This window comes from Simochromis diagramma, unplaced genomic scaffold, assembly GCF_900408965.1.
Source record: "Simochromis diagramma unplaced genomic scaffold, fSimDia1.1 OVJJ01000176.1, whole genome shotgun sequence".
Classification (NCBI taxonomy): Eukaryota; Metazoa; Chordata; class Actinopteri; order Cichliformes; family Cichlidae; genus Simochromis; species Simochromis diagramma.
The window spans coordinates 1,107,455-1,121,386 of record NW_024386892.1 but is presented as its reverse complement, the minus strand read 5'-3'; the positions used below and the strand labels follow the sequence as shown (position 1 = coordinate 1,121,386).

Here is a 13,932-nt window from a genome sequence, read left to right as displayed (position 1 = left end):
TAAAGTCTTTGTCCTTCCTTGATGCATCCATTTGTGTACCTAGAGGCCATTGGCTGGTTAAAAGCATTATTTCAACTGGAAGTAGTCCCCCCCGCCATTCCCCTCTATCAGTACGCACACACACGTGCACATTATAGCCTCCTGCAGTGGGATTCTCAGAGCATCCATCCCCCAATTACACCAGGACAGAGTGATAAACGTCCACACTGGGAGTTTGGGCTAGAGAGATGTGCATATGCACGCATATGGTATTAACAAGCCCATTTGGAATACATGATTCAGTGATTATGTAATTGTGCTAAAGCGTTTTTGTTTTGTTTTTTTTCTTTTTTCTCTTGAACGTAGCCAAATCATCCTGAAAAATACAATACTATGAGTATTATAATAATAATAAAACAGATAAAAAGAAAAAGAGCCATCTGCCCGCATTTTAAACAATTTGTCAACGCACTGCTCAGATCCTTGTTGAACCTCAGTAAACTATAAATGATTTCCTCTTTCAACATTGGCATCAGAAAAATAAATAATGTCAAAAATTGTCAGTACTGCGACATCCCATAGGCCACTAATACTGGGCAACTGCACGCACTTCTTGGCTATGATTCACATCCCCTGCTACATGTATGACACATCCACAGTTACACTCAGTTCCAGGACTCCTCATCTCCCAAATGGTGCCTTCTGTTCTCATTCTGGGCTTCTATGAAAAGCTCCAACAAAAGAAGAGGACCCAGAGCATTGGATTTTTTCCCTTTTTTGTCATTGAGAAAAGGCAGCTGGCACCACATAGAAAACTCAGTATAGTTAAATACCGTAAAATAGACGTTTTCTAGAGGGAAAAAGTCGATTAAAATAATATAAATTCATAGTTATTCCTTTTGAGGTCAGAATTAAGTGTCGCATTAAAGTGTCTGATGTGGCACAGCCCCCCCCCCGCCACCCCCGACACACACACACAGACAGACACACACACACACTTCTTCCATTCTTTTGATTCCTCTCCAGAAAGATCCGTGCCCATCTCAGTTCTGGAACACTGAATTCCTAAATGGTGACGCTTGCTGCACACTGAAAATGGTGGCACAGTGCATCCTCTGCATTTTTATAGATCTACTTTGCATATTGAATTTAAGTGGGTCAAGTGAGAAGTCAATTAACAAACAAGCACTTGAAAGACCGGAGAAAAAAAGCAGATTTTGAACATGTTTTCTTATATTTTTAAACTTCTTGACTTACAAAACTGTTTGCATATCAAACAAACCTATTACGTTTCGACACCAAAAACATAATCCAGCACATCTTTATGTTTCATACCCGCTGACTTTGCGAAGATGTTAAATGATGTTTATATAAAACACCTGCTCATCCATTGACAGACGACAATGTGGATTATGTTGTCGCGGTATAATTGCAGAAGGCCAGCCTTACATAATGGTCATTGATTAATACCCATTGATTTAAATTCTCACTGACGACGCAACCTCCACTTTAAGTGGAGCACGAATACACTGTCTTTATCTTCTTTGACTGAGTGCATACCATAGTCTGATCTGGTCAGCCGATATATTGTTAACTGATTATGGCATAAAACAACTTTTAGCTGTGGGAAAACTCTCTTGATTGCACATCTAAAACCCACATGCTGAACCAAAAACCCAAATGGCCTCATTCCACCTTCAGTTTCCGCATAAGCACATTATATGAACCTGACATCATGTTTATTTGATGACAATAACATAGTTTGGTCAATATAGTGCAATAAGTGCAAAGCAATCAAAACAAAAGAAACCCATAATCGATAGAGAATTTGCCAATGCTCGTATAAAAATAGGTGTTACATTGATTAAAATGCCAGTATTACACAACATAATTAATACTTCAAATATCATTTATGAATTTTTGTTTTGATAACATATCAATCCTACATATTAAGAATGAATAGCCATATTCATTTTTAATATAATAATCTCCTTTATGAGAGCTCATTGAAGGCTAACTTGCCTTCCATTTCCAAAAAGTGCAGAAAGCATACAAAGACACTTCTTTTTTCTTTTTTTCTTTTTTTTTTTTTCATCTTCTTCAAATGACGCAGTCTGTTTTGGACATTGGGGTGTGCCACTTTCCGAGAAACAAAAGAAAAGAAAAACAACAAAGGAAAAAGAAAAGCCACTTTTACAATGCAGAGCTACAGTAAATGAAACTAGAAACATAAGCCTTTTTCCGGAGGATGATGGAGTATGATGACACAGGTAATACTGATGAAGAATCAAAAGTTTTGAAAAGACATGGCAGATTATATCAATAAATACTTACTTACAGACTACAGCAGAAAATAGTCCTACACAGTTTTGATGATCTGCTGTACAATGTGTTGGGGTTTTTTTGTTGTTTGTTTGTTTTTTCTTGTATGTCCAGGTGTGATTTTTATAAACATTTCTTTTTCTGATTCACAATATATCTTATGTATGGTTATATTCCTGAAAATGAAGTTGGGTAAGATTTACCTGTACACTTACATTTTTGTGTGTTATTCAATCTTCACCATAGAAAAATAGATTTTGCATCATCAGTTAAGCAATTTTGTTCATCCATGTCTCGAGAAAGCTGTATCCATTCCTGTAATGTCATGTTTCTGAAATAAGAATAAGATTGTTCGGCACACCCCATTTCAACTCTTTCTCTTTTGCTTGTTTGTATTTGTGCCAAGGCACCCTAGAAACTGAGCCACTGTTTCAAGGAGGGTCGAGAGAGAAAATGCTTCATTATGCTCACGACTCTGTTGCTCAGAACTGGCTAAAGGTGGTCTGTTTCTCAAGAACTTCGAGGTAATCAGGCTCAGACTGCAGTTTAGCTTTTAGCTCCAAATACTCATTCCTGTTGGGCTCGACATAAACAGTACTGGGTGCTGTGCCATAGAGCACTGTTTCTCTTATTCTCTCCGGGTGCAAGAACTGACGTCTGACATCAAAATTTGGGTTGTACGTGTACGACACGGGCCCCGTATACTTGTACTCTAAATTGGCCCCTGCTGGGATTGATGGGATGGACTGGTGGGGTGACTGCTTATCGGGTTCAAGGATCCCTCTGAAGAAATGGTCTGCATCCTGCACAGGGGAAGGGTTTTCACGTGGCTCGATGGTGCTAACACTGTATGAAGGGCTCCTCATCGTACTACTGTCCCTCTCATCATCTGGGGTACTCCTGTACGTGACCTTGAGCTCATGGAGGTCACGGTAATCCTCCACTGTGTTCCCCTCCCTTGACCTGTAAATGGGATTTTTGCACATATGGCCCATTGGATGGGGGATATATTCATATACATGACCAGCCGGGGCCTTAACTTTAGGTCCAGAGCGGTTGCTGTAGAGGCTGTACTGCAGGTTAAAAGAGCTGACGTCGGAGTTGTTAGTGCTAGTACGGTCACTCTGTGACTTTTTACGCTTTTTCATGACCACAACAAAGAGCCCCGCAGCCACAAAGACAGACATGATGAAAACAAGCAGGAGGCTGAGGATAAGGACGGAGAGGGGGACGGTGCTGCCAGGGGGTTCCAACCTCCGAGTAGCACCTGTGGTGACAACGTGTTCGTCCATGGGCTCCTCCGTAGGTGGAGTTGGCGAGACATAGGCTTCGGAGTAATCTGGGCAGAGCTGCTCTGATGGGACAGAACGCAGGTCCATTCCTGTGTGGCGTTTTGGCGTCTTGCACACGACCTCATTAACCACAGTGCCTGCACTGAGCTGCTCGAGCCATATCTTCATCCCCACTATGTCGCAGGAGCATTCCCAGGGGTTCTCAAACAGATCTATCTGCAACAGCAGCTTGAGCTGATCCAAAACACCACTCACGGGGAGGTTTTGGAAATGGTTGTTACGCAGATTAAGCCTAGACAGGGAGAGGCTGGAAAAGATGCCCACAGGTAAAGTTTTCAGGAGGTTGTTGTTCAGGAAAAGCAGCTGCAGATTAGGGAGATAGCGGAAAGTGCCCGCATCGACCTCCTTGATTTTGTTGTACTCTAAATAAAGATATTGTAAGTTCTGCAAACCAAAAAACATTTCTCCTGTGAGCCTGTCCATGAGATTACCATTCAAATACAGCCTACGCAGGTTGGTTAAATCCCCAAAAGCCCGGTCGTGGATCAGAGTTATCCTGTTGTTTCCCAGGTGAAGCAAATCCAATCCAGTGGCGTCGACAAAATCTGATCTCCGCACCACAGGGATGTAATTTCCAGTGAGATACATTTTTTTAGGATTGTATGGCTTGGGTTTTAGGTCAGAAATGCTTTCAATCTTTCTCTCTTGGCAGTTGACATTTAACCCAATTTCAGATATCTGCAGATTACATGTGCAGGCAGTGGGGCAGTCCAAAGGCACAGGAGATTTGGTCTGAAAAGCAATGATGGGGCCGTAGTTGTATGGATTGCCGCCTGGTATTCGGGAGGTGGGCTTTAACCTGGTTCTGTTCAATTGCCGTGTGCCCTTGGTAGGCCTGGAAGAAGACCTTAAAACAGCCGAGGAGGTGGCAGAGGCTGTGACAGCGGCTGGTGTGGTCTGATAGTATCCATTAGTGCTGCTAGGCGGCGCAGGCCTGACTGTGTCTTCTAGGGGTCTTCGTGGGCAGAGTTCCTGCTTTGACACCTCATCCAGGTCTCTTCCATGGAGCCTGAATGGCGTCTCGCACACCACTTCTCCCACCAGAGCTGTGTAAGCTATACTCTCCAGCCAAGCCTTCAGAGCAATGAGCTCGCAGGAGCAATTCCACGGATTCTCCTCCAGTTGTAATTCCACAACTTTGTCCATGTGCTCTAGGAGGCCAATATAGGGGAACATTTTTAAGCGGTTCCCTCTCAGATCCAAGTGCGTAAGGGGGACATTCCGGAAGATGTTGGGAGGAAGGGCAGAGAGCAGGTTGTCGTTCAGAATCATCACTGTTAGTTGGTGTAGTTTGCTCAGGGCGTTGGACTCTATGTTAGTGATGAAATTATAATCAATCTGTAGGTATTCCAAGCTCTCAAGTCCTTTAAAGGTTTCATCTCTCAGAACTTCTATCTTGTTGTTATTCAGGTGCAACCTTTTTAATCCCTGGAGTCCATTGAAGGCACCCGACTCTATCTCAGAGATATCATTGTTCCCCAAGTGCAGGATGGTCACCCCGGTGTAATTGATGAAATCATCAACCGACAGCTTCTTCAGGAGGTTCCCCGTGAGCAGGAGGTGGTACATGGAGTACTGGACAGGGCTGATCTCCGTCAGCCTGATGATCCCCCGGTTCTCGCAGCTCACCGTCAGGATCCCTTCCTTCTCCTCGCATGTGCACAGGTTTCGGCAGATCTCCCCATAATTGTCATACATCTCAACCAGCCTGAGAGATGATGCAATCAGAAGTATTATTTTTAGGATCCAGATATGCATTTTTCCTGGGAGAGGATGCCCCAGCTCACTCAAGTGCAGTACCAGTATGAGGTGTCATCTAAGGAGGGGAGAGAAAAGGACGAGTTGTGTTTTACACAGCATGGGCACAGGTGCAATATTTACAGAAATGCAAATTTGCTCACTCAGAAGAGCCTAAACGAGCAAACATTAGATGTATTCACACACACACACACACACACACAGACACATACACACGCACACACACATTTTTTTCCAATATGCAGATGTGTTATGTCGGCATCATTTTGATTTTGAAAGTGGCAGAAAACAAGTTGCGTGTTTAACAACTGCATGCATAAAGAATGTTGTATTTAAAGTAACACAAATATCCGCTATTGGACGGCCACTGCGTATTTTTTGATAGCTCGCCTGAATTCCAATCCATCTTGTTAGAATAAGAAGAAGAAAAAGAAGAAGCTATCGCCATCCACCGTTTGCAGACTCGGAGATTCGAGTATTTGTTAACAGATGACAGTGGAAAAACGACAAACGACACTTCTTGTCAGGTAATCTCGAGTCACATTCCTTGTGAGATGGGTGATTGTTGCATTTACGGTCTCTGTTATTATTATTATTATTTGTATGTGTAAATGTTTGTTTGTTTGTTTGTCTTTTCCTTTGACGATTCAAACTCACATTAAAACCTCGAGGATGAACTCCTATCTCCGAACTACAAAGATACCTCACTCACCCCTCATACCCGACGACTTGGGGAAACTGTCGGATCCCTTCTCTCCACCTCCACAACATGAGGATGAAAGACGGGGGGGTGAGGGGGGGTGTTTATTCCTGTGCTATGATTAAAAACCGTCCTCGGTGCGAATAAAAATAAAATGCCGGTTCCCTGATACCAATCGACAGGGAGAAGCAGACAGTCCTCATCTCTGTAGAAAAATGGATACACATATATATATCCGGCCTGCCATAGAAAATGTGAATATGAGCCTACAAGGCGACAGTCGCAGCCCTTCTTCTTCTTCTCCTTCTTCTGCTGCTGCTGCCCACGGGCGGAAAAAAGAGGAAAAAAAGAAAAGAAAGATTGAAAAGAAAGAAAGGAGAGGAGTTGATCAAAGGCAAATCTCGCGGAGGATCTCTGATCCAAACTATATTTTGACGTGGAGTAAATAATTCTATAATCAAGTATTATGTATGGCATCTGCTATATAGAAGGTTACAGATCTCTCTCTCTCTCTCTTTCTCTCTCCCTCTCTCTCTCCGCCTCAGACGCGCTCGTGCACACACACACGCGCGTGCACGGCAGACGCACACATTTGGGTCTGTGTGCGTTCCTTAAAAGAGCACAAAAAGCCCACACATCGCTCCATAAATCACCCCCCCCCCCCCCAAAAATCAAAATAAAATAAATAAGCGCAATTTTAACGCACGCACACAGGTAGCCTACTCTACCACTGAGGTGTCAATCAAAATGTTTGAAATGTTTCAGTTTAACACCATTTCAAATAAATAAATAAATAAATATTTGTTTCTAAAAGCCAGGCTCACGGAAATAATGGAGATATAACTTGGAACGCCAGTGCATCAGCGCGCCTTGTCTTTGCAGAGCATCCGTGTGCGGATGCAGCAGGCTTTTTTTTAAAAACGGGATGCTCTAACTGGAGCGCAGAAATGCGGGCTCTGTGCTTGTTACTGGCACAGCGGCCGCAGACACCTTTCTTAAAAGCACCTTTAAATCCGGGATCAACTTCAGTAATGTGACTGAGGGTGGAAGCAGGTTTCAGCACCACGGAGAGGTCCCCCCCCTCCACACATACACACACACAGATACACACTCACCCCTCCTCCTCCCAATAAAAAAAAGAATACGTTAAAAAGGCATAACGTCTCAGCTGAGACAAGCAGTTAAACCAAAAGAAAGGGGGGGGGAAGAAAATAAATCAGGGTTTTCTTACCGTGCTGATTCCGGTAAACGCCAAAACATGCCGAAAATCACGGCTGTGTCCGGTCTTTTCCCCCCAGCCTCAGTGAAAACATGGATTTCGTGATTTCACTGTCCGCCCTTCAGCCGGATGGTTAAAAAAATAAAAGAAAAAGGAGGAAAAGAAAAGAAAAGAAAGAGGAAAGAAAAAAAATCAAGTCAAGTCTCCGCGGTGTTTAGCTCCATAAACCAGGCATGGACGAGCGCGGGTAACGTTCTCATTCACGCCGATGATGTGACAGCCTGCGCGGCGAAACGGGCTCCGGTGCTCTTCCAGCGCCGACTGAAATTAGCAGTGTCATCTCGGAAAAAGAGCCAAAACCAAAGTTGGAACATGGTCGGGAGGCGAGGGGGGCGAATAAAAACGCGGTAATCCCACATCAGACAGGACTTGCCGCATGCATTTTAACTGTGACTTTCATCCATGCGCACTGACGAAGGAAGCGGCTCAGAGAGAGGCACGAATCCCCCCCCACCCCTGTCTGCTGCCAGCGGTGCGGCTCCTACCAGTTTATGTATAGATCTGCCCAAGGTCTCTTTATTTCAATTGCCAGTGCGTCCAAATCGACCGGAGATCAATGTTCCTCCAGTTGCCTCCTCGGCTGCGAGAATCCGATCCCCCCTTTCCTCCTCTTCTCCTTCTTCTTCTTCTGTTTTCTGCAGTTCTGTTGCTCCTGCTCATAGGATATCCTATGGACGCGCGCGCTTCATCTTTCCACCCAGCGTTGTCAACTAGTGGAACTTGATCTCGGTTGGTTGGTGCAAACCAGCCCGTGCCCTGCAGCGAAGGACGTATTATGAAATAATTACCGTAGCATGACAGTGAAAGTCACTCGTGAAAATGCATAAATCCCCCCCAATCTCAGAGACTGTCACAGCACGGAAATGAAAAGCAATTTAATGCGCGCAATAGTCTTTAAGGGGGGTGGTTTAGGAAGGGGAGGAGAGGGGGGGGGGGGTGCAAGCTGTGGTAATGTGGAGGAGGCGGGCTGGTGGTGCTGGGGAGGGGTGATGATGATGATGATGTGTGTGTGTGTGTGTGTGTGTTGGGGATGGGGGGGGGGGGGGGGGGGGGAAAAAGAGGGAGGCTGGAGGAAGAAGACCCGTAGAGGGCAGCATAATGATGAAAAAGGCTTCTTGGCAGGACTTGCATTCTCAGGCTGCACTTTGTAACTCGCTGTCTTTTGATTTAGCTGCAACAACCATTTGATTTGTCACTCAGCAGCCATTTAGCTGTTATCCACCAAGCCTTCCTCCACGCTTTTGAAAGTCACAGCTGGACACAGTGGGAGCTCTTCATTTGTCATTAAATGGCCACAGTACCCCCCTTGATTTCCTTTTTTTGAGAAGTTGGGAGAAGATGGCTGACACCCATCCTGAACTGCTGAAAAGAGCATTCTTTGAGGCGCCATCAGTATGAATTCTTGGCACTTCAGGAATGTATTAGCTGCACATTGTTATCCCCCTGCCTCCTTGTACTGGACTTGATCAACCAGCCAGTTATAGTGAACTCAAAGCAGAAGAGTCGAAAAATGCAGTACCACAAATGCCACTTGAGGCTTGCTTCAAAAGTGAGTCAACCCCCATAGACCCCCATGTTAAAAAGGCCCAACTTTAACATCTTTACAGCCTTCTAAAGTTTTTTGTAAGAGGGCAGCTGTAAGTGTTTACGTATACATAAACAATTATAGTCTCTAAAGGTAATTTTACGGTGGGTCAGAGAGGTCAAATGAACTGCATCTCATGAAAATTCCAGCAAGTAGAAAAACACAGCAAAAGCACACTAAATACAACAAAAGTTGAATAAAACAGAACAGAAATCACAAAAAATTTTAAAATAAATGCTGTAAAAGTCATAATTAAAAACTCAAAACAAAAAAGAAGTGTTTGTGGGGACACAATAACATGATGGACCAGCTGCAGAAGTGACAGAAACCAAAGCTAAAGAAGGATTGCTGTGAGACTGAGACACGTTTAAGAGAAGCAGTGTTCATCAGTGAGGCGGAAAACAATGCATAGTAACATGGTTTGTTACATATAATACTGAAAATACACATTTAGGCTACGTCCACACCAGATAGATTTGAAAACAGCGTTTTCGTCTGAAAACGCTCCGCGTCCACACTAGCGTTTTCAGTCGTTGTCACAGAGTTGTGCGTCCACATTGAAATGGCTGAAAATGCTTACATTCCAGTACTGTGCATGCGTGAAACGCAAGAAGATTCCGCCTGCCTCATTTCTGTCTGCTGTTTATTTACTTTCCAGCTCTTTGAAACATCACGGCAAAATGTTGAGGAGAAGCACCAAGTTTTTTAAATGGACTAACAATGAGGTGGAGTTGTTGCTGCGAGTAACACAAAAGTACTAAGTTGCAAAAGTGAGTGAGAGTTAAAGAATTTGAAGAAAAGCTATCTGGAGCATGTACAAACTGATATAAATCTTTAACAGGGCTGTCAAAATTGAGAGCAAACAAAACAACTGCTGTATAATGCCCTCCGCTATCTTAGTTTAATTGGTCACATGACTGCATCACATGAGTAACATGCATCCTCGTTTTAGAAAGTCTCCGTTTTCGCTGTCCACACTGCGACGCAAAAGCACAGTTTTCAAATGTATGTGTTTTCAAAACGCTGCGTTTTTCATGAGCGAAAACGCCGTCTCAGTGTGGACGGGAGGCCAAAACGGAACGAAAACGCATTTGTGTGGACGTAGCCTTACTGTTACTGTTAGCTTGTCACTTCTGCACCTGTGTCCTCAAAAACACTTCACTTTTGTTTTGTGTTTTTTTTTTATGCCTTTTACAGTATTTTTTTTTATTTCTGTTATGTTTTATTCAACTTCTGCTGTATTTTGTGTGCTTTTGCAATGGTTTTCTGTCTGCTAGTCTTTTCTTAAGCTTGAGTGAATTTGACCTCTTAAGGCCACCATACAAATTCCAGACAGCTAGGCTTTACCAGCACCCATCGGAAGGCCGATGCAGAAATACCCTAATTATATTTTTATTTCCTTTTAGGTAAAGGTAGAGGAACATGTCTGGCTTGAAAAGGACATTTTTAATGCTGAATACAACTAAACGTTAATTGTTTAAGTAAAGTTGCCCCTCAGACTCAAGAAGGAGGTTAAAGCAGGTTATGCTTTTTCATATTAGAGGTACAGCCCATCAAAAGCATTCAGAGTAAAAGGAAAAAATATTGATATTTATCTGCCTGTCATCAGTGTTTGTGCCCTGCACCCATTTTGCTAACAACCTATAGCATGCCATCCTGTGCTCTAAATACAGTGACCTTTTGCTCCTCAAACAATAACATGGAAGCAGTAATAATGCAAACACTGAGACTTAAAAACCCAAATCCACTGGGTGACATCAAGCTGACCGTGTTTCTCTTTTATATAAAGTGTTTATGAACTACCTGCATTTTTAAAAGCCATCACCATAACATCTTATAACATCTATTGATATGGCAGGGCATATTCCTCATTAAGACAACCTTTAACCTTAGATTAAGTGGGTATTAAAAATGTAGCAGACAATTCAGCTAAAGCAAACACATCACATCTCTTTATGGACCCTTCTTTGGATTAAGCTCCTACTCCTAGAAACCACACATTTGCAAGAGATCTGCATTGAAAGAAATGAATTTACTCTAGGATTAGGTTTAATCCAGTTTTGCACCCAATACGCTAATGCTGCTGTGTCGCTATAAGTGTTCTGTATTTTAGCAAACTCGTGGCTTATTTGCCCTTTCTTGAAGAAGCAATTCAAGTCAAAGCCACAGCTGCCCTCTTACCCTCTTGCTGTGGAACAAGAAACTTTAGAAGCACTTAACTAAAGCCTAAAAAGAAAATCGAATTAAATCTAGCATATGGTGGGTCGCCATGTCCAAAGAGATTTCCCACTTAGTCAGTATTGTGTGGTAATAAGTCAACTCTTATGCTCTCTTTAGCATGCAGGGAACGACAATAAGCGGATGTGGCATCCATGCCGCCTTCTCAGAATTAACCGTGGAGATGCTTTGAATTATCTTAAAGTCTCTAGCTCTGTAATCGTATTAAGAGTGGTCTATCCTGTGGGGATAGACAAATCAGTATCTATGGAACCCCAGCTGGAATACAGCGATGGAAAAAAAAACTAATGCGGCAGGGTTTTTGCTTCCTCCCTCTGGAAAGGACTATGGCAGGCTCCCCTGAGAGGCATCATGGCATCATAGCAAGGGGGTGTAGCTGTCCTAAATTATTTTTTGCCTTAAATGACTTTGTGTATCACTGATGGGAGAGCTAGATAGAGGGAGAGCGCTAGATAGCTTCAATAAAGTATGGTGGTCACAGTATGTGTGTGGACGTATCTTTAAATATGATCACATTTTCATCAGCACACACTGGCGTGTGTCAGGGAACATTTATGTGGGCAAACACATATGTTACCATCTTTGCGTGTGGCTGTTAATCGCTGCTTGACACAGGCTAATGGGGTTCATACAAACATAAAAGCTATTACCAGAGATCTGCAGCATAAAGCACATTGTACTGTAATATAGGTTTGGAATTAATAGGCAAGATATCAAATGCAAATTAAAGTTCACGCTATTGTGAGCCTAACATGTATCCTTTATATGAACTCATCTCAAAAGCTCCACTACTCAAAGCATTTTTTACTTTATCAAAGATTTTTTTAATCAAGATTAGCATAATCACTATTAGGTAACGCAACGTACAACAGCGGTTCCAAAAAGTCAGCATGCTGTAAATAGTTATAGAAACACATTTAATATATTTAATATCTATTTGAAAATGGTACAGAAAAATGCAATAAAAAAAATCAACATAATTTTGCTCATTAGATGCCCACAAATGCTTGAAATATTAATTAACAAGGAATAAATAATGAATAATGTTTAAGAAAAGATGCCTTATCATAAATTTTTCATGTGTTTACATTATTTTCATCAGTGGGTTCACATGGAACAAAGATTTGGAAACTTAAATCTTAGCACAGCATTGGATATCATCTTGTGTTGCTGCTGCCCATATTTAGACTGTGAATGCACACCTCAGACTAATGAACTACATCTGGTTAATAAGAACATTTGTAACTCCTGCCAAGTTAATGTATTATCAGGTATTGGGGTAGTAGATACAGATTAAAACACTTTGGTAATATTGTAGGTCAGTGCATAATGATGGCTTTGATTCTTGGAATCAAAGCTGTGCTGACATAATTTTTTATAGTTAAAATGATAAAAATCAAACAATTTGATCAGTTTAATAGTGTAAGCAACATGTTCCAGTTACGTGGTGTCATTTCATTTCTTCTTTCTTATGTAAACATTTGATAACTAAGAAGCTCAATTTGACATCAAAATTTTTCCATTGTTAGTTGATGTAGTTTTAATTTAATTATTTTTTATTTTTTTTATTTTCACAATATGCCAGAATAAATTCAATGGCTAACAAGTCCAGACTACATGTATGGCAGTTTAGGTCCTGTTATCCATGCTGAAGTAAAGAACAGAATAGGGTTTAGCATTGTATTGCCTTTCCTCTCTATACAGGGAGTGCAGAATTATTAGGCAAGTTGTATTTTTGAGGAATAATTTTATTATTGAACAACAACCATGTTCTCAATGAACCCAAAAAACTCATTAATATCAAAGCTGAATGTTTTTGGAAGTAGTTTTTAGTTTGTTTTTAGTTTTAGCTATTTTAGGGGGATATCTGTGTGTGCAGGTGACTATTACTGTGCATAATTATTAGGCAACTTAACAAAAAACAAATATATACCCATTTCAATTATTTATTTTTACCAGTGACACCAATATAACATCTCCACATTCACAAATATACATTTCTGACATTCAAAAACAAAACAAAAACAAATCAGCGACCAATATAGCCACCTTTCTTTGCAAGGACACTCAAAAGCCTGCCATCCATGGATTCTGTCAGTGTTTTGATCTGTTCACCATCAACATTGCGTGCAGCAGCAACCACAGCCTCCCAGACACTGTTCAGAGAGGTGTACTGTTTTCCCTCCTCGTAAATCTCACATTTGATGATGGACCACAGGTTCTCAATGGGGTTCAGATCAGGTGAACAAGGTGGCCATGTCATTAGTTTTTCTTCTTTTATACCCTTTCTTGCCAGCCACGCTGTGGAGTACTTGGACGCGTGTGATGGAGCATTGTCCTGCATGAAAATCATGTTTTTCTTGAAGGATGCAGACTTCTTCCTGTACCACTGCTTGAAGAAGGTGTCTTCCAGAAACTGGCAGTAGGACTGGGAGTTGAGCTTGACTCCATCCTCAACCCGAAAAGGCCCCACAAGCTCATCTTTGATGATACCAGCCCAGACCAGTACTCCACCTCCACCTTGCTGGCGTCTGAGTCGGACTGGAGCTCTCTGCCCTTTACCAATCCAGCCACGGGCCCATCCATCTGGCCCATCAAGACTCACTCTCATTTCATCAGTCCATAAAACCTTAGAAAAATCAGTCTTGAGATATTTCTTGGCCCAGTCTTGACGTTTCAGCTTGAGTGTCTTGTTCAGTGGTGGTCGTCTTTCAGCCTT

The 13,932-nt window shown here is 42.2% G+C and overlaps 1 protein-coding gene across 2 annotated transcripts; it reads right to left on the bottom strand.

Moving 5' to 3' along the window:
- Positions 1 to 2,059: 2,059 nt before the first annotated feature.
- LOC120734819 (SLIT and NTRK-like protein 5) lies at positions 2,060 to 8,295 on the bottom strand. 2 transcript variants are annotated; one of them, XM_040033813.1, is made up of 3 exons: positions 7,343 to 8,295; positions 6,124 to 6,429; positions 2,060 to 5,469 (listed from the first exon to the last, which is right to left on the bottom strand). In XM_040033813.1, exon 3 carries the CDS (start codon positions 5,409 to 5,411, stop codon positions 2,784 to 2,786), a length of 2,628 nt encoding a protein of 875 aa, XP_039889747.1. In that variant the 5' UTR covers positions 5,412 to 5,469; positions 6,124 to 6,429; positions 7,343 to 8,295; the 3' UTR covers positions 2,060 to 2,783. The 2 variants fall into 2 exon arrangements, with proteins under 2 accessions (XP_039889747.1, XP_039889746.1); XM_040033812.1 differs by lacking the exon at positions 6,124 to 6,429.
- Between the last annotated feature and the right edge of the window lie 5,637 nt (positions 8,296 to 13,932).